Here is a 24464-nt window from a genome sequence, read left to right as displayed (position 1 = left end):
CCCCTGGAAGTTCACCGAAAGGAGAACATAAGTCAGTGGCATGTAGCCCGGTAGAGAGTTGGGGAACGGGCATGGAATTTTTTTGAGGTTTTACATGAAAACCACATTTAATGTTCTATCCAAATCAAGTTACCTTTTCTTTTCTTTTCTTTTTTTTTTTTATTTTGTTTTGTTTTAGGCAATTGGGGTTAAGTGACTTGCCCAGGGTCACACAGCTGGGAAGTATCAAGTGTTTGGTCTGAGGCTGGATTTGAACTCAGGTCCTCCTGACTTCAGGGCTGGTGCTCTATCCACTGCGCCACCTAGCTGCCCCTCAAGTTACCTTTTCTATTGACTGCTTTTATAGAAATTAAGAAGAGATGTCCGTAGATTGCTTAATTCATACCCTTTCCTAAATATGCAGGACTGTATCCTGATAATTGTCTAACTGGATGGCCCAGTGATACTGGGAACTATTTTTCAGATTACTGCAAGTGGATTCATTCTCTCTCTCCCCCTCCTGCATTTAGTAAACATTGAGCATCTACTCTGTACAGTGAGTTACTTGGTATTAGGGAAAAAAACCAGTTGGGTAAGACATGCCTCTGCCCTCTACAGAGCTTCAGCTAGCAAAGCATTTATTAAGCTTAGTCTTCAATTAGTAAGTACTTCTTTTTTTCTTTTGTCTTTTTTTAAACAAACATTTATTAAGCTCATTATGGTCTAGATACTATAGTAGGTACTATGGCTACAAAGACAAAAAGAAAAGAAAAGAAACACAGCTCTGCTTCTTCCCCACATGCTTATGTTCTATCAAGGGAGAAAAATATAAAGATAGGAGTTTGTACAAAATCGAGACCAAATAGATAAAAGGTAATTGTATAGGGAAGGCACTAGCAGCTGGTGGGGATGGGGTAGGGATCAAATAAAGGCCTCGTGTAGAAGGTGATGCTTGACCTCAACATGGGAGAAATCTAGGCATCCCTAAGAGGGGCGGGATGGATGAGAAGTGAGTGCATTCCAGGCATGGGAGCAGTGCTTCTGCAGGAGCACGGAAATGAGAGATAGTGTGTCATGTGTGAGGACCAACAGGAAAGGTCAGTTTAGCTGGACCACCGAATGCTCCAAGGGGCGTAATGTACCATAAGGCTGGAAAGGTAGGTTGGAGACACGTTATGAGCTTCCGGCTCCATTCCTAACTTGGTCTTTTTCACCTTGACAAACGTCTTCCAGGATCCATATCGTCACTTAGGCACGTGTTCCTTTTTTGACTTTCCCTGAAATCTCTTTACAGTGAAAAAAATAAATAAAAAATGATCTGCCCTCCCACTCATCCTTTTATCTTTCCCCTTCTGCTTGCCGCCTTCCACCCCCACTCCTCTACCTTGACAGATTTTTTTGTAGTAAACCACTTTTGGTTGGAGTAGAAACCTTTCTTCCTTCTCCCCCAAAAGGAAATTCTTATATTCTTACTTGAGCAATTGTGTTTTTATAACCCGGTAAATTATAGATTGCTAAAACCCAAGAGGGTGGGTATGACATTCTTTGATCGACTGTCAGATATCCTGAATCTCTCCCTTTTGGCAGCCTTTTTCTGACTGAGTAATATGTGTTGAGTGGGGAGAAGGTGTGCCCGCTCCCCTCTTAACATTGGAGAGTGGGCTCTCCTTTGTCTCCCACTTCATGAAGCTGATGATACTCTGGGAGACAGTTGATGGAATTGTCTTGAAGAAGTTTGATGTTTTTGTGCACATTCATTTCATTTTGGAGTATTCAGTATCAACATCTATCACCCTTAGGGATGACAGATAAATTGTCTGCCAGGGTGCACCCAACCTTGATCTGACTGCTGTTTTTGCTTTAGCCCCAGTCCGTTTACAGGGAAGCCCTTCTCAGGATTGCTTTGCTGGTTGGGTCCAGCGTGGGGCTGGACTGGAGGAACTTCTGGGTTCTAATAATTGTCTCTGGTAGATCATTTAATGCTTTTACAGTAGCTTTCCACACTGATTTAAAATGTTTTATAGAAGAATTTTAATTAACTTTGACTTTGTGTTCTTTAAGAAAACAGGGAGCTCTGAAAGCCTCTGACACTGGCAGTGTACCCTAGGCAGATCACTTAACCTTTGTTTGCCTCAGTTTCATCATCTGTAAAATGGCTACAATAATAGCAGCTGCCTCTCAGGGTTGTTGTGAGGATCAAATGAAATTATATTTGTAAAGTGCTTAGTTCAGGGCCTAGCACACAGCAAGCATTTAATAAAGGCTTGTTTCCTTCTTTCTTTTTCCTCTCCCTCCTTCCCTTCCCTCCCTCCTTTCCTTCCTTCCTTTCTCCTACCCTCCCTGTCTCTTTCCTTCCTTCTCTTTGCTTCACTTCCTCCTTCCTTCCCTTCTTCTTTTCTCATTTATCAGATCAAGGTCCCCAGTGCTTAGCCTAAGGCCTGGTACATAGTAGGTGCTTAATAAATGCTTGCCGACTGACTTATCCTAGTTCTTTCAGGAGTTTGTAGGTGTTACATTCAAGGTTCTGATGTGAATGATGGTCTTTGCTTGTCCTTCTTGTTTTCTGTGTGTGAGGTGTCCTGCATCTTTCTGGATGCTTCCTTGAGCAGCTCCTCGTAGGAATTTGGTCTTCCTTTCCCTTGAGGTTTTCCTCATCTGCAGGAAATCTTTGCTCTCAACAGTGCTGACCATCTCCCTTACTAAGATGGGGGCCCCCTTCCGTTGTATCCCTTGTCTCTTATTCTCCACAATGAAAGACATCCCGGTAGAATCTAAGACTTTTGAGGGTGGTAAAGACTGTCTCTTTTTTTTTTTTGCTTCTGAATTTTAAGCAACGGTGCCCTGCACATCAGAGGTGCCTCATAAATGTTTGTAGAATTGTTTAATTAAGGATAGAAACAGACAAGTCTGTGCTTTTGCATCTAGCTTAAAAAAAAACTGTCCTCTGAATTTTGACCCTAAAGTTAAACTCTAAGAGTGTGGTCTATAAATGAGTAACAGGCAAGGTTCTGTTTTACTCCTTCTGTCCCTAAGTTGGACAAAATGAGGAGCCTGCAAGTGTTTGTAAGACGTGGAGGCAAGATGGTACAGTGGAAAGAGAAATCAGATGACCCGGGTTCGAATTCTGCTTCTGAGGCTTCTGTCTGTCTGATTTTTGGAAGAGTTATTTAACTTTCCTATCGGCCTCATTTTCCTCTCTGTAAAATGAGGTTGGACTATGATGGCTCAGAGTTCCCTTCTAGCCTCGATTTATGATTCCAGTTTGTGTCATGGTGAGATGGGTGGGGGGTGAAACTTGTAAGCCTTCACATTTAAATCTATATTAAATAAGTCACTCTAATCCATTTAACTTTTGAGCACCCAAAACATTCCAGACTTTCAGTTTATGTTGTTGTTCAGTGATTTCAGTCATATCTGACTTTCCATGATCCCATTTGGGGTATTCTTGGCAAAGATACTGGAATGGTTTGCCATGTCCTTCTCTAGCTCATTTTATAGATGAGGAAACAGAGGCAAACAGGGTGAAGTGACTTGCCCAGAGTCGCACAACTAGTAAGTGTCTGAAGCTGCATTTGAACTCAGGTCTTCTTGACTCCAGGCCTGGCACTCTATGCACTGCACCACCTAGCTGCCCAGCCTTTCAGTTAAACATGTGTTTGTTAAGTATTAATTATTGTAAGAGAGGCTATATGATTTAGTAGATAGAAGCTGGCCTCTGACATATGTGGGCTGTGTGACTCTGACAAAGTCATTTAGCCTCTTGGGTCCCCAGGAAGCTCTGTAAGATGTTAAGTTGCAGAAAATCAGCAGTTGTAGATCTGAAGTGGTCTGAAACGAGAAAAACAAACCAAAAAAACCTCTGCAGATCTATGTCTGAGACACTGTGTTCAGTCCAGAATATGTGTGTGTGTGCGTGTGCGTGTGTGCGTTGTAATGCCCATCTGCAATTGTAGGGTCTCAAGACCAAGGACTGGAAGAGACATTAGTGCTCATCTCATTCAAGCCACTCATTTTATAAATAAAATTAAAAAAAAAGGGAGCCTGACTGTCACGGTGGGGTTTACCATCTTAGATAACATTCTGTCGCGTTGAGATATTGAATAGTAAGATTACAATATGCTTTTTTTCCTTCCCCAGAAGCTAGAGATTACATGTTTTCTGAATCCTATGTCTAACAAAAAATTAATGAGTGATGACTTTGTTTTGTTTTAGGGGAGCTATCCAGTTTGGGAAGATTTTATAAACAAAGCAGGAAAGCTACAATCCCAGCTTCGGTAAGTGGACATATGTTATTTTTCTTCCAGGCTGTCCCAGAACTGTTATTTTTATTGCATTGATTGGACACATTTAGGGCATCATTAGAAAAGTAATTTGAATGTTATGTGTACAAGTATATAGAACCTAATGGAACTTTTTCTTAAATTAACACCATATTAAGGTTTAGTATATTAAAATGTCATATTAACCTAAGAGTCTGGTTTAGTGAACAGGCACTGGACCCCAAGAATCAAGAGACTGGTGTTTTAATCATTGGCTTACCCATTAAACTTACATAAAGTCACTTAGTTTCTCCATCATACATTGAATTCTTGCTGTGTTGACTTTATAGAGTTATTATGAAGTTTATATGAAAGTTCATATGAAATTATGTAATGTAATTGTGAAAAGTATAAAGAACTATTATAGATACAAGGGAGAATTAAAGGGTAAGTGGATAGTAGTTTGTACTTGAAGATAGGAAGGACCTAGCTTAGAATCCCACTTCAGACACTTATCAGCAAATCAGTTAAATTCTCTGAGCCTCATTTGCCTTATCTGTAAATGGGGATAAGAGCATCTAATTCACAGATTTGTCCTGAGGCTCAAATGAGACCCCGTATTGTAAAGCACTTTGCCAGCTGGAAAGTGCTATATAAATGTAACTGCTATTATTATTACTTTATGGCAAGCTTTCTAGTGCCTTAATGTAAAATATTTATATAAATATATGCACACTTAACCTTTATTATCCCATTTGATGTAAAATAGAAATGCTTATTTCAAAATCTTTCATTTAAATAAATTAAAGCACTTAAAACATGACTGTTTTAAAATACTTATTTCAATAATTTTCATTCACCATATTTGGTGATTTTGTTGACTACTTTGAGTTTAGAAATATGGTTTCTTGGTGAGCCTATTAGTTAAGTATTTTGATGAATGAAAAGCCTCTATGCTGGCAGGGTTACCAGAGAGAGTGATCAGTAAGCACTCTTAGCTCAGCAATTCAGGGTGAGTGAAGGACAGGGGATGAAGAGATCATTGTTCCCTTACAGTTAAATGGAATGAGCCTGCCATCCGCCCCAAGTCTGTGAGGCCTCTAGACAACTGATTACCAACTGCTGGTCATCCATGATACTTATTATCAAAGTTCTTTATTGCTTAAAACCTGTAAACTTAAATAAATAAATGTTAAAAAACATGTGTATGTGTGTGTATATATGTGTATGTGTGTATTTATTTATCCCTCCCTTCCTTCCTTTTTCCCTCCTTCCTTTCTTTCTTCCTTTCTCCCTCCCTCCTTCCTTTTTTCCTTCCTTCCCTCCCTCCTTTTCTTTCTTTCTCTCTTTCTTCCTTTCTTTTTTCTCTCTTTCTCTCTTTCTCTGTCTCTTTCTTTCTTTCTTCCTTCCTTCCTTCCTTTCTCCTTCCTCTCTGTGTCCTTTTCCTCTGCCTTGAGCTCCATCCTTTTCTCTATCGCTGCTCCATGAACCATGGATAATTAGCTTTGCTCATGGAATTTAGAAAATATTTAGATAATTCATTATAGTTTGGTTTAGAGATTACCACTTCAGACTACACACTTGGGAATCCCCTTACTGTCAGGGAACACCAGAAGATGAGTGGGTTCTTAATATGGGTTGTATTTTCTAGTTGCCAAATCCCTCTTTAGTCCTATTCAAGACACATGGGCTTGGAAATTCTGAAACTGAACTCATCATCTCTTTTCTACAATGCCATGCCTTTTCCTAAAACCCTACACGTCCTTCCTTTAACTCCATTTCTGTTAGAGTATCTTCAACATTATTATCAGCCAGCATTTACTGAGTGCATACTTATGCTAGGTGCAGTGTTGGGGATACAAAGAAAAGCAGAAACATAGACCCTGCCCTCAAGGAACTTCCATTCTAATGGGGAAGACAACTTCTACATAAATAGGAATATTCAAGACAAATACAGGGTAGATGGAGAATAGTTTTAGAGGCAGAGGCTCTAGCAACTAGGGGGACTGAGAGAAGTCTTAAAGGAAGCCAGGGATTCTCTGAGGCAGAGATAGGGAAATGGAACACTCCAGTCATGGAGGTTAGCCATTGAAAAGGCAGGGAGACCAGAGATGGAGCACCGATATTTGTAGGCTAGTATGACTGCAATGTAGGGTGTGGAGGGAGGAGGAATCTGTAAGAAGACTGGAAAGATGGGAAGGGGTCAGGTTGCTTAGTAATTTAAATGCCGTTAATGTCCTTGTAGTCCCCTAAGTTTGAAATTTTGGTTGCCCATGTAGATCAGTGGTTAGCAAAGGCTCTGCAGTGAGTTCTGCGAAGCGTGTCTTGAATTGTAGTAGACTCAGCCTTGCATACACAAATACAAGTCTCCCAACTCTTCCAAAGGCTGCTCCAAATTGAACAATACAATACTATGTCATAGGCAGAAAAAAAAAAGTTTGCAAACTACCAGTATAGATTATTTTCTTCTTAACTGATTCTTCATTCATTGCCTCTTGCATTTATTTCTCTTTTGCTGGTACCATCATTCCTAGGCCAGATGTGTTTAGCCTCTCATTCCTGAATGACTCCAGTGGTTTTCTATTTGATTGTCCTGCTGCCAGTGTTTCTCCACTGGATCTGGATCCAGAGCCCGTTTCTAATGGTTACTACCTTTGTGACCCTAGGAAAGTCATTTAATCTACCTATGCCTCAGTTTCCTCAAATGTCAAATGAATGGCTTAGACTGGGTGGCCATTGCATTCCCTTCCAGCTGTGGCTCTGTGATCCTTCTAATCAATTTTGTACCCTTGCTGTTATGTTAATATTCCTAATAGCCATTTTCATAATTTCTCTGATTACAACCTGTAGTCATTTCCTGAATCTAGAGGCATCAGTCTAATAGTCAAGGCCCTTTGTCGTTATTCTTCATTCGTCCCTCCGTAATCTAGCTGGACACTTCCCACATGGGATTCTGTGGAATGCGGGTGCTTTGTGATATGACTAGGGGTTTGATTCATCAAGCTTTAAGTAAGGGCCTGCCGTGTGCCAGGCGAGGCATTGTGCTAGGCCCTGGGGATACAGAGACAGAAAGGAAGTAGTTCCCACCCTCAAGTAGTTTATTGGGTTGGAAGGTCTGAAAAACAGATGCGCAGATAAATATACGCAAAATATGGGTGGTGTACTTGAGGGTAGGGTTGTAGAGAGTGAGTCCTGACAACTGGGGAGATCAGGCAAGGCCTCATGTCTTGAAGAGAGTTTGGGCTTCCAGACGGAGGGTGCATTCCCAGATATGGGGCACAACTTATACAAAGACATGGAGACAGGAAATGGAATGTCATTTATGGGCAGCATCAAGTAGGTTCTTTTGGTGGGTATGTAGGTATTGTGAGGTAAGAAAATTTCAGTACTAGTGATATTTTTCCCTCTAAAATGAAATTAATTATGCATATAGTATATTTTTATGTGAAAACAGTCTTATTTTCTGCTTCAAAATCTTCTGAAATCTTCTCTCCTCCTTCATGAACCCTTTATGGTGGTGGTGGTAGTGGTAATTCATGTCCTTGGTCCAACATTTGGTCGCCCATGTAGATCAGTGGTTAGCAAAGGCTCTGCACTGAGTTTTGTCAGTCAGTGTATTTAAAACCCAAAGGTGTTCTGAGGCCAAATGTAGGTTTGAGAAATGCTGATGTAGCTGACCCTATATATCATTATTCCCCAACATAAATCATGTCAGAGAAGCCTAGAGCTTTCAAGATTTAGCTCTAAAATCCCATTTCATACATAGATGAATGAAAAAGCATTCATCAAATACTTACTGTGTGTGAAGCACTGCGCTAGGCCCTTGGAACAGAAATGCAGAAAACAATACAGTCCTTGGCTTCAAGAAGCTTCCATTCTAATAGGGAAAGACAACATATAAAGAGGAGTGGTGGCCAAAGGAGGGGTGTTTTGGTTGGGAAGTCATAGGAATGGTGGAATCATAGGGTAGTTTTTGTCCTTTCCAGGAATGTTAGGATTGACTCGATGGCATTTCCCAGAGCTAGGGGACGGGGAGCAGAAGCAGCACAGTGTGTCTGGCTTGTTTTTGTTTTTGTTTTTTTTAAGGGAGAATTCTCTTTAATTGGGAGCATAAGGCTTCAGGGCTGGAGAGATGGGAAGAGGCATGGCATGAAGAGGGCCAGAGAGCTGGTCAAGAAACTGAGTTTCAGAAAAGGGAGATGACTTACCCAAGGTCTCGTAGCTGAGAAACAGCGAGCTAGCCTGGGAGCCCAGGTTTTCCCACTCCCAGCCTAATGATATTTCTGTACCATCATGCTACATGCACTCTTACTGCTCCTGATTTACCTCCCTCTCCATTTTTCCTCATCTTCCATCTCAGTTCCATATTTAGGGTCAGTGGCTCGTAGTCCACACTTCTCCATTGACAGATAAGGAAATTGAAGCCCACAGAGCTCCAGCGACTTGCCCAGAATCACACAAGCATGAGTGGCTGAGCTAGGATTCAAATCCAGGTCTTTGTTGTTCCATTGTGTCTGAGTCTATAACACCCCCCCCCCCTTTGGGGTGGTTTCTTGGCAGAGATACTGGAGTGGTTTGCCATTTCCTTCTCCAGCTCATTTTACAGATGAGGAAACTGAGGCAAACAGGGTTCAGTGACTTGCCCAGGGTCACACAGCTAGTAAGTGTCTGAGGCAAGATGTGAACTCATGAAGATCAGTCTTCCTGATTCCAAGCCCAGTGCTCTTTCCACTGAGCCACTTAGCTGCTCCCGAAATCCAGGGCCCCTGACTTCAAATCTGGGGGCCCTTCCACAGTGTCTCTTTTGAAGCCCAGTTCAAATCCCAGCCTCTTCCCTGATACCTTTTCTGACTACCTCAGATTCTAGTGGGCTTTTATTAACACCATATAACCTATAACACAAAGAGAAACTTGATTGGATTTTTTTTTTGTACCTACCAGAAACAAGACACATTTTGTCTTCCTGACAAGTTTAAGCTTCTAGGGGTCAGAGATCATTTCTTCTTCTCCATCCCTTATTGCAGTTCTAAAGGGCACATTGGTAGCTGCTCATTAAATACTTTTTGAGCTGACTTTTTATGTTAGTAAAAGAATGAGGGTAGGATACAAGGAAAGACATGAATAATTCCTAATCTAATAGGGTGAAATTCAATCACTCCTGTGATGCCATGGGTTTGTTGCATCACAGGACCTCCTCCTTTTCTTCCACCCATAATCTCCAGGCCTTGGCTTCATAAATTTCCCCTTACTGGTTTCCTGCCCCGCCAACTTTCTGATCCTAGGCTTTCTGACCCTCCTTTTTTCTGTTGCCTTAAAATAATACATAGTCCTATTTTACATGTTTGGAAGATAGGGAGAAGGGTATGAGATTACAAAAGTCTTGCCCCATCTTTGTAGAGGTGAGGGACCATGGGTGTGGAGCCCTGCATGTGATGCCAGACTTTTTTTGATATGTTGGTGAATTTTGCTAATTTGTTTTTCCTGCTTTTTCTGGTTAGATTGCCTGAATCAAATTGATAGCCAGATGAAATGACTCTCTGCCTTTGAAGTGAAGTTTTGTTACTCTCTCTTGCCCTAGATGGCATTTGGCTCTCCTTTCCTTTCTGGAGGCCCCAAGGGGCCCAGGCCCTCAGTTTCTTTCGAGTCCAACACTGCTCAAAGTATTACTCCTTTTGAAGCCTGGGCTCTCTAGATGATATCTCTTTCCTCCTTGCCTTGGCAGAGCTCAGACGACAGACACACACCCTGGAGCCAGTAAGCAAAGGACACCTGTCTCACATCCTGTTGCTGGCTCCAGTGACCTCTCTGGGTTCAGGTTGGGTCACAGTTCACATCTCTTCCCCATCTCCCAGGGTAGGGATTCATAGGTTCTTAGATTAAGAGGTAGCAGAGATTATCTAGTACATACCCTCCCCCCGCCATTTTGCTTAGAGAGATTCAGTGACTTACCCATAGTCATGTGAGTATAAATGACAGGGCCAGGTTTTGAACCTAGGAGGAAGCTGAGGCTCAAGTTTACAAGAGAAAAATAGCTTAAGAAAAGGTAAAATTTTCTTCAGTCTTTCAAGGACCTGTGGTTCCATCCGTGTGGATTCTCCTTCCATGGGTACAGGATAGACCACAGCTCCTCCGTGGCTTACTCAGAAGGCCTTTGAGAGTTGTAGTTGTCGTGGTCAGTTTTGGGGTGATTGGCCTCTCTGAACTAAGCTAGATCAGTGCTTGGACAACAGAAAGCTGTGGAACTTACAGTTCTTAGTATTAAATCATCTCCCCACTCCCAACAAGCAAATGTAGGCAGGTTTGGAACAACACACCCCTTTTCTCAAGCTCAGGGGCTAAATGCCTGCTTTGACTCCCACAATTCTGTGCATATGTGTCATTCCATAATGCATATTTCAATAACATTTAAAAAAATTTAATTAAAAAAACTTTTTTCCATAGCATTTGAAGATTAACAGAGCATCTTCACCACGACCCGAGAGATAGGTAATATAAGTACCATTACCTTCATTTTACAGACAGGGAAACCAAGGCTCAGGTCAAGGACATATCTTTCAAGTACAGTGACTGGCTCTAGCTTCATTCTTCAATTGTACTGGTACAGGACTTTGTCTTTACCCAGAATTTTTAGTGCTGGGCGTGGGGGCTTGGATATCATCCACCTTGTTTTATAAATGGGGAAACTGACTTCCAAGGAAGTAAAGTGCCCAAGGTTACGTGGATATTTAGTGGCAGGCTTGAGACTTGAAACTTGAAACTAGGTTCCTGGCTTTGAGTCTAGGTCTCTTGCTGCTAGGCCTGAAACTAGAGGGTTTTTTGTCTCCTAAAACATTTAAAAGTTCTCAGTCCTTCAGAATGACTAGTTTTCTAACTTTTTTGGGTACTTTCTTGCCCATGGGGTGTATGGGTTATGCAGGGAGGACTAGCTCTGGTGGGAGGGCTTGCTGAGCCCTTTTCAGGGCTGCTCATCTATCTTTGGGGTCCACCTGTGACCCAGCTCTCACCTGTGCCTTCAAGAAGCTGTGGCAGGCACAGTGACCACACCCTGATAAAACCATCTTGGCAGATGGGCTAAACCAGGCTGAGGGTAACTGACAGGTCTCAAACCCATCGGTGAGTTAGGGGGATGTCTACCCCAAGCATGTGAAGACTTCCCCTGGCAGAATGGGCAGATGAGAGCAGTTTGTTCCAGAGGCCATGAAGGTGGCTGAAGCAGGTGCTGCAGATGGCTCGCTTGTAGCTTGGTTAGACATCAAAGCATCCTGGGCCATCACCAGTTGTCTTGACCTTTGTTCTGCCACTGGATTTCCGCGATACTAGAAGAGATAGTGAAGCTGGTGACTTTGTGCAACTCTGCCTCACTTAAATGCAATTCAAGAGCAAGATAGCACCCTATGATGTCATTGGACCTCTTTGAAAACAAAGGAACCAACAGCAACCACAACAATATTGCCCATGCCACTTGTGAAACTATGATTAAATTTAAATGATGGGTAAAGACTTAAATAAGAATAAATTGAGCCATTGTGCTAGAAAAAATAACAGGGATTTAAATGAGCTTTCTAATGTCCACAATTTTTGTTAACTAAATTGTTTGCATTTGAAGAGTTTCTCTTTTTTTTTTAATAATAAAAATACTTTGGGTGATTGTGTTTTTGTGTTGTGTGATATTTATTTTCTAATACCTCGCTTTGTCTTGCTTCAGCATGAAGCTTTTCCTGATCTTTCAGCAAGCTTCTCTTGTCCAGATTAAAAATATAAGGCCTCAGTTTTGAAGCATGCTTCTAATACAGCTCTTCCTTAACTTTCTTTTGGGACTGCTTGCCGTGCAGTTAGAGACTCTGCCATTCTTATGTAGGACAGTGCTTCTTCTGGAATCTACAGGCCATGTTGCTTATTTCCATCATCTTTATAGGTTATTTCTTACCTTCTGTAACTCCTCCTATTCTTTGAATTTCCTTCTTCAGATCCTCACGCTTGGTCATACAGTTTGTTACTACCTCCACATACATCCCCCTTCTCTTCACTCACACAGTCACCAGCATGGTTCATACTTTCATCATCTCTCCTTTGGACTATTGCAGTTATTGGCCTTCCTGTCTCAAGTCTCACCCCATTTCAGTCCATCTTCTGCTCTGCTGCCAAAGTAATTTCCCCAAAGTATAGATATGACCATGCCACCCTTTTCCCCCTTTGAGTAGATTCCAGTGGTCCTCCTTTCCTCTAGAATTAAATATAAACTCTGCAGAACCTGGCTTTCCATTCTAACACCTTTCTCCCCTCCAAATACTCCATGGTTCAGCCATACTGCTTTGCTTGCCTGCCTACCCATCCTCACATATGACCCTGTCTCCCAACTTTGTGCATTGGCATTGGCTTTCCCCTCTCCCTAGAATACTCTCCCTCCTTGCCACCCCCTCTTATATTCTCTGGCTTCCTTCAAGACTCAGTTCATACACCACCTTCTTCAGGAGGCCTTTTTTAGTGACCCATCCCAACCCCAGCCCCAAATTGCTAATGCCTTTCCCTCTGAGGTTATCTTCTGTCTACTCTTTATGTATCTTGTATTGATCTACTTATGTACATATTCTTTCCCCAATTAGATTGTAAGGTCTTTGAGGTCAGAAATTTTTCTTTGTATCCTCAGCACTTAGCGCAGTGCCTGGCATGTACTAAGTGTTTAATAAATGCCTGTTGATTGATCAGAAACTGATCTGCTCCCACTGTGAATTCTGGGTTCCATTTTAGAAAACAAACAAACTTGGTATTTAGAGCTCCAGACATCCTATGCAAAGCCCTTTTGACTACTATCAAGATGCTTATTTTAAGAAGCGTTTCAAAATCTTTAATTAAAAGGAACTACTACTAATCTAGACTAGTAATCTCTCCTTTTTCTCAAGTTAGATTTAAACATTTTTCCCTCTTGCTATCTTATCCTTTGTCATGTATTTGGTGATGCTGTAATTATTGCCCTCTGTTGAAAAATAGTATCATAGATTTCGTTTCCTGGCCCCCTGGAAGATGTAATGTTTTAAAAAAAAAAAACATTTTCTGGTGCATCTCCTCTAACACATGCTCATTGAGGGATAGATTATTTCCTGGCCCAGTTTTCATTCCCAGCTGCAATGACTACATTCTCTGTAAAGCAGGGATTCTTAGCCTTTTTGGTGAGCCCTTTGGCAGTCTGGTGAAGCCTCGGAACTCCTCAGAATCAAATGCACAAAATAAAAATATGTGGAAGTACAAAGGAAATCAACTCTATAGCAATGAAGTTATTAAAATGTATATTTTTAAAAAAGCAAGTTCACAGATGCCAGGTTAAGAATTCCTGCCAGAAACGTACTTCTGGGCTCAGGATCAGACACCTAGGGCTGATATCTGGCTCCCGACCTGGGCAAACCCCTTCAATTCTGGGTCCCAGTTTCTTTCTCCATAAAACAAGGAGGTTGGACTATATGATCTCTGAGGGTCCCCCCCCAGCTCTAGCATTCTAGAATTGTATGTTTGTGGTTTTCTCTGTCTCTCTCTGTCCCTGCCTCTGTCTGTCTTTGTCTCTCATTCTCTCTTTTCAGACTATCTCTCTACCCAGTTCCTCTCTATCTCTGTTCTCTCTGTCTCTCCCTTCTTTGTCTCTGTCTCTCATTCTCTCTCTGTCTCTTTCTCTCTCCCTCTCCCCCTCCCTCCCTCTCTTTGTCTCTCTTCCACCTCTCTCTGTCTCTGTCTGTTTCTCTGTGTCTGTTTCTCTATCTCTCGTTTATAGCTTTTGTAGAAATGGGGATCTTTTGAGAGACACTTGTTGTTTTAACATTTCTAACCACCAAATCACGGAATTTCAGAGTTGGTAGGGAACTCAGTGGCCATATAGTCCAACCCCTAATGAATTTCTTCTATGACACCCCCACCAGGGGTCCGTCTTAGTTTTGCTTATAGACCTCTAAAGAATGTGGGGAAGTTTGCTGCTTCTTGTAGCGCGCTATCTTTTCCATCTCAATCCTGAATTTTCTATTTTAGTAACGGAATGCTCTGGTGGAATTGGATCCCAACTACAATTGTTTATTGACTCATATTAACGAGATAGTCTGCTGGTATTGAGTCTGGTGTTAATATAATCTCGTTTTTATGAATTACATTTTATTTTTTAATAAACAGAAACCCTTCTTTTCTCCTTCATACAAATATATATAGTTAAGCTAAATCACTTCCTTCATAGAAATGTATGTCCTGTTCTTCACCCTGAGCGTCACTTCTAGGAGGTTAGATAGGGTGCTTCACAATCAGTCCACTGGAATCATGGATCGTCATTGCATTGATTAAAGTTCTTACAACTTTTGAAGTTGTTTGTCTTTACAGTGTTGTTGTATAAATTGTTTTTCTGGTTCTGTTTATTTCATTCTTCTTCATTTTATATGTCTTCAAAATTGTTCACTTTTATAATATTAATATTATACATTTTTTCTGGTTCTACTTGCTTTGTTCTGAATTAGTTCATACAAATCTTTCTATAACTCTTTAAAAACCATCTTTTTATTCATTTCTTACAGCACTCTGTACCCATTTCATTGTACCCATATAGCTATTAGATTGTAAGTTCCTTGAGGGCAGAGACCGCCTTTTGCCTCTTTATGTATCCCCAGCATGTGACACAGTGCCTGGCACGTGGTTGACCCTTAATAAATGTTTAATGATTGATTGATATGTCATGATTAATTCAGCTATTCCTCAATTCACAGGTATACTTTTAGTATCCAGTTTTTTGTTTTTTGCCATTGCAAAAACAATCCCATTTTAAAGGAGTCCTATAGTAGGTGAGATAGGCACCTCCTTGAACTTAAGCCTCTTCTTCTGTGAAATGGAGATAATAATACCAATGATCCTTACCTTACAGGGTTGTTGTATTGCATGTGAGATCATATGTGTGTGTGTGTGTATATATATGTGTGTGTGTGTATATATATATATACACACACACATATATATATGTTAGGTGCTTTGCAAACCTTAAAAAGGCTTGTATCTATCTATCTATCTTATCTATCTATCTCATCTATACAATCTCTTTTCTCTGTATGTCTCTCTTTCCCTCTACTTATCCTTCTCTCTCTGTCTCCATCCATTCTGTCTCTCTATCCATATCTCTATATCTCTCTCGATACATCTCTCTGTCTTTCCGTCTATTGACCTGACACATCTGTCATTCTGCATGACTTTTGTCTTTCTCTTTTCCTATCTTTATTCATCTATCTATCCTATCCATCCATCTCTGTGTATGTCTGTGTCTGTCTATCCATCTCTTTCTCTGTTCATCTCTCTCTCTATGTCTGTGTCTCGCTTTGTATTGATTCATCCAACCATCCATCCATCCATCCATCCATCCATCCATCTGTTCATCCATCCGTTCATCCATCTGTCTGCCCATCCATCCATCGTTGGTGCTGCAACAAGACTATTTCAGGGCTTTCTTGCAGAAATTTACACCGGTCGGACTGTGAAGGCTTTAGCCTTTTGGCCCTACTGCAGTTGCTGGAATAAGACATTCCTCACGCTTTTGTTATCTGTTTCCCTTTCAGGACGACAGTAGTAGCAGCTGCTGCCTTCTTGGATGCGTTTCAGAAAGTGGCTGACATGGCTACCAACACACGTGGTAAGCAGATGTAGGCTTAAGGCTTAGCACTGACTGAGTTCTGCACATGATTCTTCACCCTTGGGTGGTTTTACAAGAAGTTGCCGCTCAAGTTATTACCATAGGGCTCTTAACTATACTGCTTTCCTTTAAAAAAGCCCTGACTACAAGAAAAAACTTCATGGGATTGAGGGATGTCAGGAGAAGAAGCTGTGGAAATTTCCTTAATAAGAGGCATGTACTATAATCAAAAGCATGTGGAGAGAGAGGGACCAAGGAGTGAAAGTGAAAAAGCCTAAAATAGCTATCATGTAAGCCCCAATTCTTACCTTTAATGATGGGTTGAGACTGTATTGTCTCTGTCTTTGTATCCTGTGTAGCCCAGACTTTTCTGTGTCCAAGGTTCTTAATGAATGTTGGCTGAGTCTAGAAATTGATTTTTTTTTACCCTCACATGAACTTTATTTTTTTTTTCTGATAATTTTTATTAGAAACTTAATAACCTCAGCACTCTGTACTGTAGGAATTGAGTGAACCACACTCACTCCATCTTGTGACTCAATTCTGGAGCTAGTGCAGTTCCCTTTCTATTCAATTATAGTTCTAGTCTAATTTCTGTCTTGTGAGAAAACTTTATTCATTTATGGGAATTGTGAGAAAACTTTATTGCATTGTTTGAATCCAACACTGTGTGACTGGGAAGCTGGACCACCTCTGCCTGTTGCTTAGAGACCCTTAACTAAGGACCTAGGTTATGCTGACCAGAAACCTGGTCAGATCCAAAGATTGATGCAAGAAGTTTTCTCACAACTATAGATCTCATGCAACCCATTTGTCTTATTTGAAAACTGCCCCCATATTGGTCAATCACTTATTGCTTCCATATTCCTTTGATTGAATACAGATACTTGAGTGGGGGAGTGGGATACCATCAGGGAATTGCACCTCTTTTCTCTCCTTCTCCCAGCTCAGAAAGCCCCTAATCTTCCTTCCAATTGGAAATCAGATTACCGAGTTTTGTATCCTGGTTAATTGTTTTCTTTAATTAATTGGTCTTATTTGAGTAATTGATAATTAATTAATTGATTAATTGTTTTTATGCATAAAAATCTGTCTTCCCCTCTATTTGGGGTCCAGTGTAAAAGTTGAGTAAGGCTGGTCCCAATTTGTTAGGCATTTGGCATGCAATGCTCAATAAATTGATATGCTCAGAAGTTTGAACCTTTGTTTCCTCAGTCATTTCATCTTTTACCTGCCTTAAATGAGGAATACCTTAAATAAGGAATAAAATCCCAAATAAAGAGTGTATAATCTGGATGATTTACATTTCATTGAAAGTAAGGGATAGATAAAGATGTAAAAATTACATTGCCCTGACTTTTATATCTGTGTACTTAAGAAGTTCCTGCTTTTAAAAAAAAATAGTGATGGCCAATGTGCATTTTTTCCCTTCTAATCCTGCGTTCTCTGCTTTGTGTCACTTTGTGCACAGTCATCATATTTCTTTGTATTGTGCATAGCCATCATTTTTATGGGGCAGTCCTGTTCCATTATATTGATAAAACACGATTGTTTCTACCATTCCTCAGCTTCTGGGACACCTCAGTTATTTGTAGTTTTCTGTTATCAGTAAAACTGCCGTAAGTGTTTTTGCACAGGTGGATCTTTTTATACTACTAACATTTTTTGTTTTATGGGTTGCAGAGGCCAAAGAGTTTATCAACTGGTAGCCAACCTGCTAGTGATGAGCCTTTTTGTACTTAGCCAGGCTGTTCTTTGGACACCAGACATAGTTTGTTGCCAGGACTCCATGCCTTTCTAGCATGTTGGAATCTGACAAAGGTTGTCCTTTGCTGGGATAGCCTTTGGGAAACCAGGGCTATCTCTCCACCATGATGAATCATTGGAGTAGAGCAGTCTTTAACATAGAATCCTAGCAGTGAGATCCAGGCGTTAAAAAGTAGAATTGCTTGTTATCTTTAGGTTATTTTCCCAAAAAGATGGCATCAATTTCCAATTTCTCTGATAAGGGAATTGAATGTCTCTTCCCTGATACCCCCACCCTTCTTAGATTTTATGATTTTTAACTCCCTTGGAAAATTTGAGTTTTAAGGTGTCATATGCTTCAAAGTTATATTTATTTTCATTTTGTGGATTAATAGAGAATTGGAACAGTTTTTCAACTATTTATTCAGAACTTGAATTTTCTCTTTTTAAAACTGCCGTTCACATATTTTTGATGATTTTATCCATTGGGGAAATAGGTGTTATATTTATGAATTTGTTTCACTTTCTTACAAATTAGGAGTTCTTTTAATGTTTTTTGTGTCATGAACCAATGAAACCAATAGACTACTTTTCAGAATAATGTTTTTATGTACATAAAATAAAGTAAATAGGATTACCAAGGAAACCAGTTGTATTGAAATACACTTTTCAAAATATTAAAAAGCAAGATAATGGGCCCCCAGATTAAGATTTTGATAAATTCTGATTTCAGTAGATAAGCTTATTGTTAATATCCCCCCACTCTTTGTTTTCTTTTTATTGTTTTATATTTTTTGTTGCATAAAATCTTTTCATTTTTATGTAATCAAAGCTGTCTCTTTTATCCCTAATAATTTTCTGTTTTTTCAATAATAAAATCATTTTCTCTCCACAATTCAGATAGATATATAATTTGCTTTTCCTCCCATTTAAAATTATTTTTTAAAATGTTTAGATTATTGTGACAATTGGAATTCATTGCTGTATATGGTATGAGGTATGACTATAAACTTATTTTTTACTAGCACGCCCTTCTCCAGTTTCTCCACAGTTCTATTGAGTAATCATTTTCTTTCTGCCAACATTTCACAGTTTGGAATTTTGAGATTCTTAAATATCTTTTCTTAGATATGCAGTGATAATAGTTTTTTTTTTGCTGCCCTTGTGTCCAGGATGTCAGAGAGTCTTGAGAGGTATTCTGTTATTTCATCATGGGATAGGGCATCTTCTCCCTTTACTTCATTCCAGACCTTTGGGATGCTCTAATCCTCCTTGCTTCTGAGGCCTAGTAATTGCCACCTGCTATCTTTAGGTAGTAAATTGCAGTAAAAAATTTCTTACTCCTGGTCACAAAAGGGTACCGTCTTTTCAGATTGATTTGGTCAGTGTAGCTGTAGCATGGTGCTTACTTCCTCTTTCCATTAACCTGCAGATATAGCAGTCTCGGAAAGTTATATGGGATAGTACAATCCCATTAATAGCAATACCATACCTTTTTTTAAAGCTTTACAATTTTACAAAGTGCTTTCACATGCCTGATTTCTTTTTGGTCCTCATAAAGACCTAGTGAGGTTGTTCGGGCAGGTGTTAGCTCCATTTTATGTATGAGGAGATGGAAACTTAGAGAGGCTATGAGATACCTAAAGTCACACAGCCAGTAAGTGGTAGAACCAGAGCTAGCATTAGTCCATTGAGTCCTCATATGAGGATGAAAATTAATTTTACACAAGGCTGCATTTACTTAAGCATATTGCTTCATCCCAGTTAAATTTGCTTTCTCTTTGTGTGTGGGTTCAGCTGTGTTTTGAACTCAACACGTCACTTTTCTGATTGTTTTTGGGGCTTATGTGCATTCACATCCTGTCCTTCCTATGGTTGGTGATAGCATTTGGAGTATACAAAAATCAAAGGTCATACCACTGTCGAGTAAGGAATTGCAGAAATACAGAACAGAATTTTTGTGAATCTCAGGAGAGGTGGCCAGCTGATTGGGTGTTGTCTTAAAAGGCGGCTTTGAGGTCTTTCAGAAGAGTAGCTGGTTTGGAGGCTGCTTTGTTCACGTGGAGAACTTTAGGGCCCCAGAATGCTGGTTCATTGAAGGGGGAGAAGAGGAAACTCAAGATGAGGGAGATAGGAAAGTAATTAGGGTTGGTGGTAGATGTTGAAACTGGAATGGACAATATAGAATGGTGGGGAGAAAGCAAGTGTCCTGAGAGGGGTCTCTTTGACAGAAGAATTTTTAAATGCTACACCATTGTACATATCTGCCTACATTTTGAAATACTTTGAAATACTTTTATTACAGTTAATTGTCAATGAAATATGGCCTACCTGACTGAGAAAATAATTTTTACTGAATTATGGATATATATCTTGGTGAACCCCTATATTGCCTCCACTGATAGGAATTGCAACTCATCTTAACTTTTGAAGTCTTACAGTGTTGACTGAGGCTCATAATAGTTGTAACTGGTCTAGCGTCATACATATAGTAAGAGTCACAGGTAAAAATTGAACCCCGGGTCTTCTTGATTCCAAGTCCAGCACTCTCCCCTGCTGCCTTTTCCTTAAAATTGTTTGCTTATAATACCATGTGATATTGGTCATGATAAAGTAGGCTTTGGACTGTGCATGGGTCCCGATGGCCAATATTCTCATGTCTTCTCCAGACTTTGTAAATTCTTAATGGAGAAGTGAGTTGCTCCACTCATGGAGAGATTATGTGACTGAAGTTGTCAGAATCTGCACCCCAGTATCTTCAGGAACTTAGGTTTTATGGTAAGCAGCATGTTATGTTAAGACTGGAGATGGAACTGCCTCTTTTTATTTAGCAGTAGCCCTTCTTGGGTACTGTTTGTGTCAGCATTGACTTTGAAAAACAAGATACTGTGTTTATTATTATTATTATTATTATTATTATTATTATTATTATTATCATCATCATGTGGATATGGAATTACTTCTGTAAAAAAAAATTCAGTATCTCAAGGATGTTTGGGAACATGAGATCATGATTTTCTAGAAGTCAAATATTTATCAAGGGATTTAAATATTAAGATAAGAGCAGAATGGATTCCAAACAGGCTAGAATTGCTTTTTAAAAGTGGTATTTTAATAGAAAATTTTGGGACAGTAAAGCACATGTTTTTATTAGTCTCATGTAAGGCACCTTATCTCTCTCTTTCCTTCTCCAATTTTACAACTTTCTGTTTGTGGCTTAAATTAGGTGGTTTCCATTTCAAGAAATTTTGGTGTAAATATATTTATTTCAGTCTTTGAAACCTGAGCTTTCGTTTAATTTATTTATAAATAATTTATTCATTTAAAAGTTTTAATTTTAAAGGTTTGAAGAACACATGCATGTGTATACATATATGTATACATACATATGTGTGTGTGTGTATATATATATGAAATTCTCATTCTAGACAGCTATACTATACTATTGACTCTGCTTGAACTTGTGAGTCTTTCAAAACTTCCAAGTGTCTTTGGCATGAATGACTAAGTCAGATTCCCCCGAGACTTAAGAATTCCTGTTGTTGGTTTTTAAACTTAACATGCTACTAAACAGGAGGTACTCTCATAGCAGTCCTTCTGTTCATCTCTAATTATACCACCCCCTCTCCCCCATTGGCTGTGCCAGGTGTCTCTCTTCAGGCCCCCGACTCTATCCTTAACCTTCCTGTCTCATCAGATGGCTTTCACCTACTAAAAGGTTGAGGCCATCCATCATGAGTTTGTCTCTTATCCTGCACGCTTCAAAACCTCCCTCTGTTTATATCCTCACCTGTCATTTGCTTTAGATCATGAGATGATGAGATGGCCCTTCTTTGTTATTGCTAAGCCACCTCGCCATCTTGTGACCGAAAGCTGGCCCTTTGGTAGATTGTCTTCCCTCTCCTCTCCCTTCGCTGCTGAGCTCCTAGAAAAGTGATCCATCCCTATTGCCTTCATGACCTCATCATCCACTCTCCTTAGCTGACTGCGGTCTTACTCTTCACTTGGCTGAAAATACTTTCACAAAGCTCACTGAAGCCCTCACGATTGCCCATCTAATGTTCTTTTCTAAGTCCTCGTCTTTAAACTTTCTGTGGCATTTGATACTGTTGACCATTCTTGCCTTCTAAATACTATTGATTTCTGTAGAACTCCTGTCTTGTAGATTTCTTCCTACCTGTCTGAGCACTCTTTCTGGGTCTTCATTGATGCACTACCTTCTTTCACTCCCAGGAAGGCTCTTTGTTTCATCTTCTCTTTTCCCTTCCTCTCTTTATTCTTTCCTTTGGCAGTCTCTTCTCTTCCCATGGCTCCATTATTACCTCCATGTAGATGACTCCCAAATCTATATCAGTCTCTAGCACCTCTCCCTCAACTTCTCTTTCCCATCCCCCTCCTCCTCTCTCTCCTCCACTCCTCTCCGCTTTATCTTCCCTGCCTTTCAGTTGAACCCAGGTATGTCCACTGTTGTGCAGTGCTCCCCTGCCTTTTGTAAGGCTGTTCCCTGTGCCTGGAATGCACCTCTCTTTCATGTGTGCCTGTAGAAAATGTTTTCTCTTCTAAGGTTCAACCCAGGGGCCTCCATTCCTATGAAACCTTCCCTGCTCTATCCACCTGAACATGTGCTGTTCTTCCTGAAGTTTTCCTAGAACACTCTATCTGAATCTCTTATCTACTGTGTTATATTTTCTCCTGTATTGTACTTACCAATATGCACCCCCCCCCTTACCCTCAGGCATCTTAAGGCCCTGGCACAATCTGTCTTGTTCCTCCCTTTCCAGCTTTTTTTCCTGGTACATCCCTTAATGCACACCGTGTTCCAGGCAGACTGAATTATGGGCTGTTGCCCATTTTCATCTGTTTCCCTCTTAAGAGCTAGTACCTAGAACTGAACACAATACTCCAAATTCTGTCCATTGAACACAGTATAAAGGGACTGTAGCTTCCTCCATACTAGATACTTTATTGATGCTCCCTAAAACATTAGATTTTTTTTTCAGCAGCTCCGACTCACTATTGACTCATAATAAGCTTTATTAAGAGGTTTACCAAAAACCTAGTTTCTTTAATGGAAGTTGCTAAGTCAGATTCTGCTCCCCACTTCTTAGTTCTATACTTGGGAATTTCACTGTAGGTTCTAAAGATACTTGCATCTCCTACCCCTCAAATGAGAACTCTTATGAAAAATGAATTCAAGAATTAAACAATTTAGCCTAGAGCTAGCAATTATGCTTCAAAGAATGAGTGTTAGCAAAGAGGACATTAATTGAATGCTAAGAAGATATCTATTTTGAGAGGATGGCCATATATATATATATGTGTGTGTGTGTGTGTATTTAATTAGATAATGTTCTAGACCTGTTTTTCAATTAAAATACATGATTCTTGATTAATGATGATACTGGAACAGGGAAGGCAAAAAGAAGTTAATGTTCCTAATGAATAATTTGATCAGCAAACATTCTAGTGTAGTACCATATGCCAGGTATGGGGCAGCTAGGTGGTGCAATGAATAGAGCTCTGGGCCCGCAGTCAGGGAGACTCATCTTCCTGTGTTCAAATCTGGCCTTAGACACTTACTTAACTGTGTGACCCTGGGCAAGTCACTTAACCCTGTTTGCCTCAGTTTCCTCATCTGAACTGAGGAAGGAAATGGCAAGCCACTCCAGTATCTTTGCCAAGAAAACCCCAAATGGGGACGCAACTGAAACAACTGACCAACAATAAAAATATGCCAGGCACTGTACTAGGCCTGGGGATGATAAAGATAAAAATGAAAGTCTTTATTCTCAAGAAATTTAACATTTTCCTCTCTGGAGTAGATTGGGGTAGACATATATACACAGATAAAGAAATCTAAAATATATCCAAGGTAATTGGGGAATACTAACAGTGAGGGTAATTGGGCAAGATACTGACACATTTCACTTTACTTAAAACCTTTTAAAAACAACTTTCTAATGGATTCATCTTATAATATTGTGTCTTAACAGTTCTCTCCGTGTGTCTCATCCTCTCCTAGGCGGTGACCTTTAATGAGGAGGAGTGTGTTTTAACCCAACTTTGTATCTTCCTCGGAACCTAGGGCAACACAGGAGACCTTCAGTAAATGTTGGCCAAACGGATTATTTCTCTGACCCCCTGGTGAAAGGCTAATGAGTAGTAAATTACTGAGAAGAAGGTAGAAGTGGAAAGGGAGGGACTCAGGGGGTTGAATAATCAGCCAACTGGATAATCCTCAAATAAGTGAGAGTTGATTGCATAAAAGTTATGCTGACAAATATGTGGCTGAGTAAGAGTCCTTTGTTTGTGTTTATTAGTTACTAGGCAAACCCTTAAAAATGACCTCTGTTCCTTTTAGGAACAGCTTTTAGCAAGCTGAGGCTTGTATGATTCCTTTTCTTCATTCATCAAGTGTATATTAAGTGCCTGCCATTTTCTCTTGCGTCCGTCAAGTGTTCATGGGGGGGGGGGGGCGGGGAGAGGGGAGGGATACCAAAGGAGGAACCATGGTCTTGTTTCCTCTTAAGAGCTTACATTTGAGTCATTTAAAATATAAAAACAGATAAGAAACAATGAGAGAAGAAAAGCCAGTTATAGATAATCACCTCCAGGCTACACCCTACTAGGAGGTGACTTGTTGAGTTGTGAAGGAAATGATACGGGTTCTTGATTACTTGGAGGGCTATCAGGTTGAAAAGGAATTAGACTCTTTTGCTTGTCCTCAGAGAGCAGAATTTGGAGCAATAGGGGGTAGAAGTATAAGGGAGAAAAACTGTAAGAAGATTGATTTAAATTCCATGGAAGGAAAAATGACTTTGCAATTAGAGCTAGATTGG

At 40.1% G+C, this 24464-nt stretch overlaps 1 protein-coding gene across 6 annotated transcripts in view; it reads left to right on the top strand.

Annotated features, from left to right (window-relative positions):
* The window catches only part of LOC114030687 (metastasis suppressor protein 1), a 226735-nt gene that overhangs the window by 27886 nt on the left and 174385 nt on the right, over positions 1-24464 (top strand). For all 6 annotated transcript variants that reach the window (XM_027845552.1, XM_027845550.1, XM_027845548.1 and 3 more), the window contains exons 3-4: positions 4192-4253; positions 15806-15879. In XM_027845552.1, the coding sequence (XP_027701353.1) occupies positions 4192-4253; positions 15806-15879 (136 nt within the window). The remainder of the gene's footprint in view (positions 1-4191; positions 4254-15805; positions 15880-24464) is intronic.

The sequence above is a fragment of the Vombatus ursinus genome, unplaced genomic scaffold, assembly GCF_900497805.2.
Source record: "Vombatus ursinus unplaced genomic scaffold, bare-nosed wombat genome assembly UNPS02014973.1, whole genome shotgun sequence".
NCBI lineage: Eukaryota > Metazoa > Chordata > Mammalia > Diprotodontia > Vombatidae > Vombatus > Vombatus ursinus.
The sequence above is the reverse complement of the archived record's forward strand: the minus strand, read 5'-3'. Positions and strand labels throughout refer to the sequence as shown.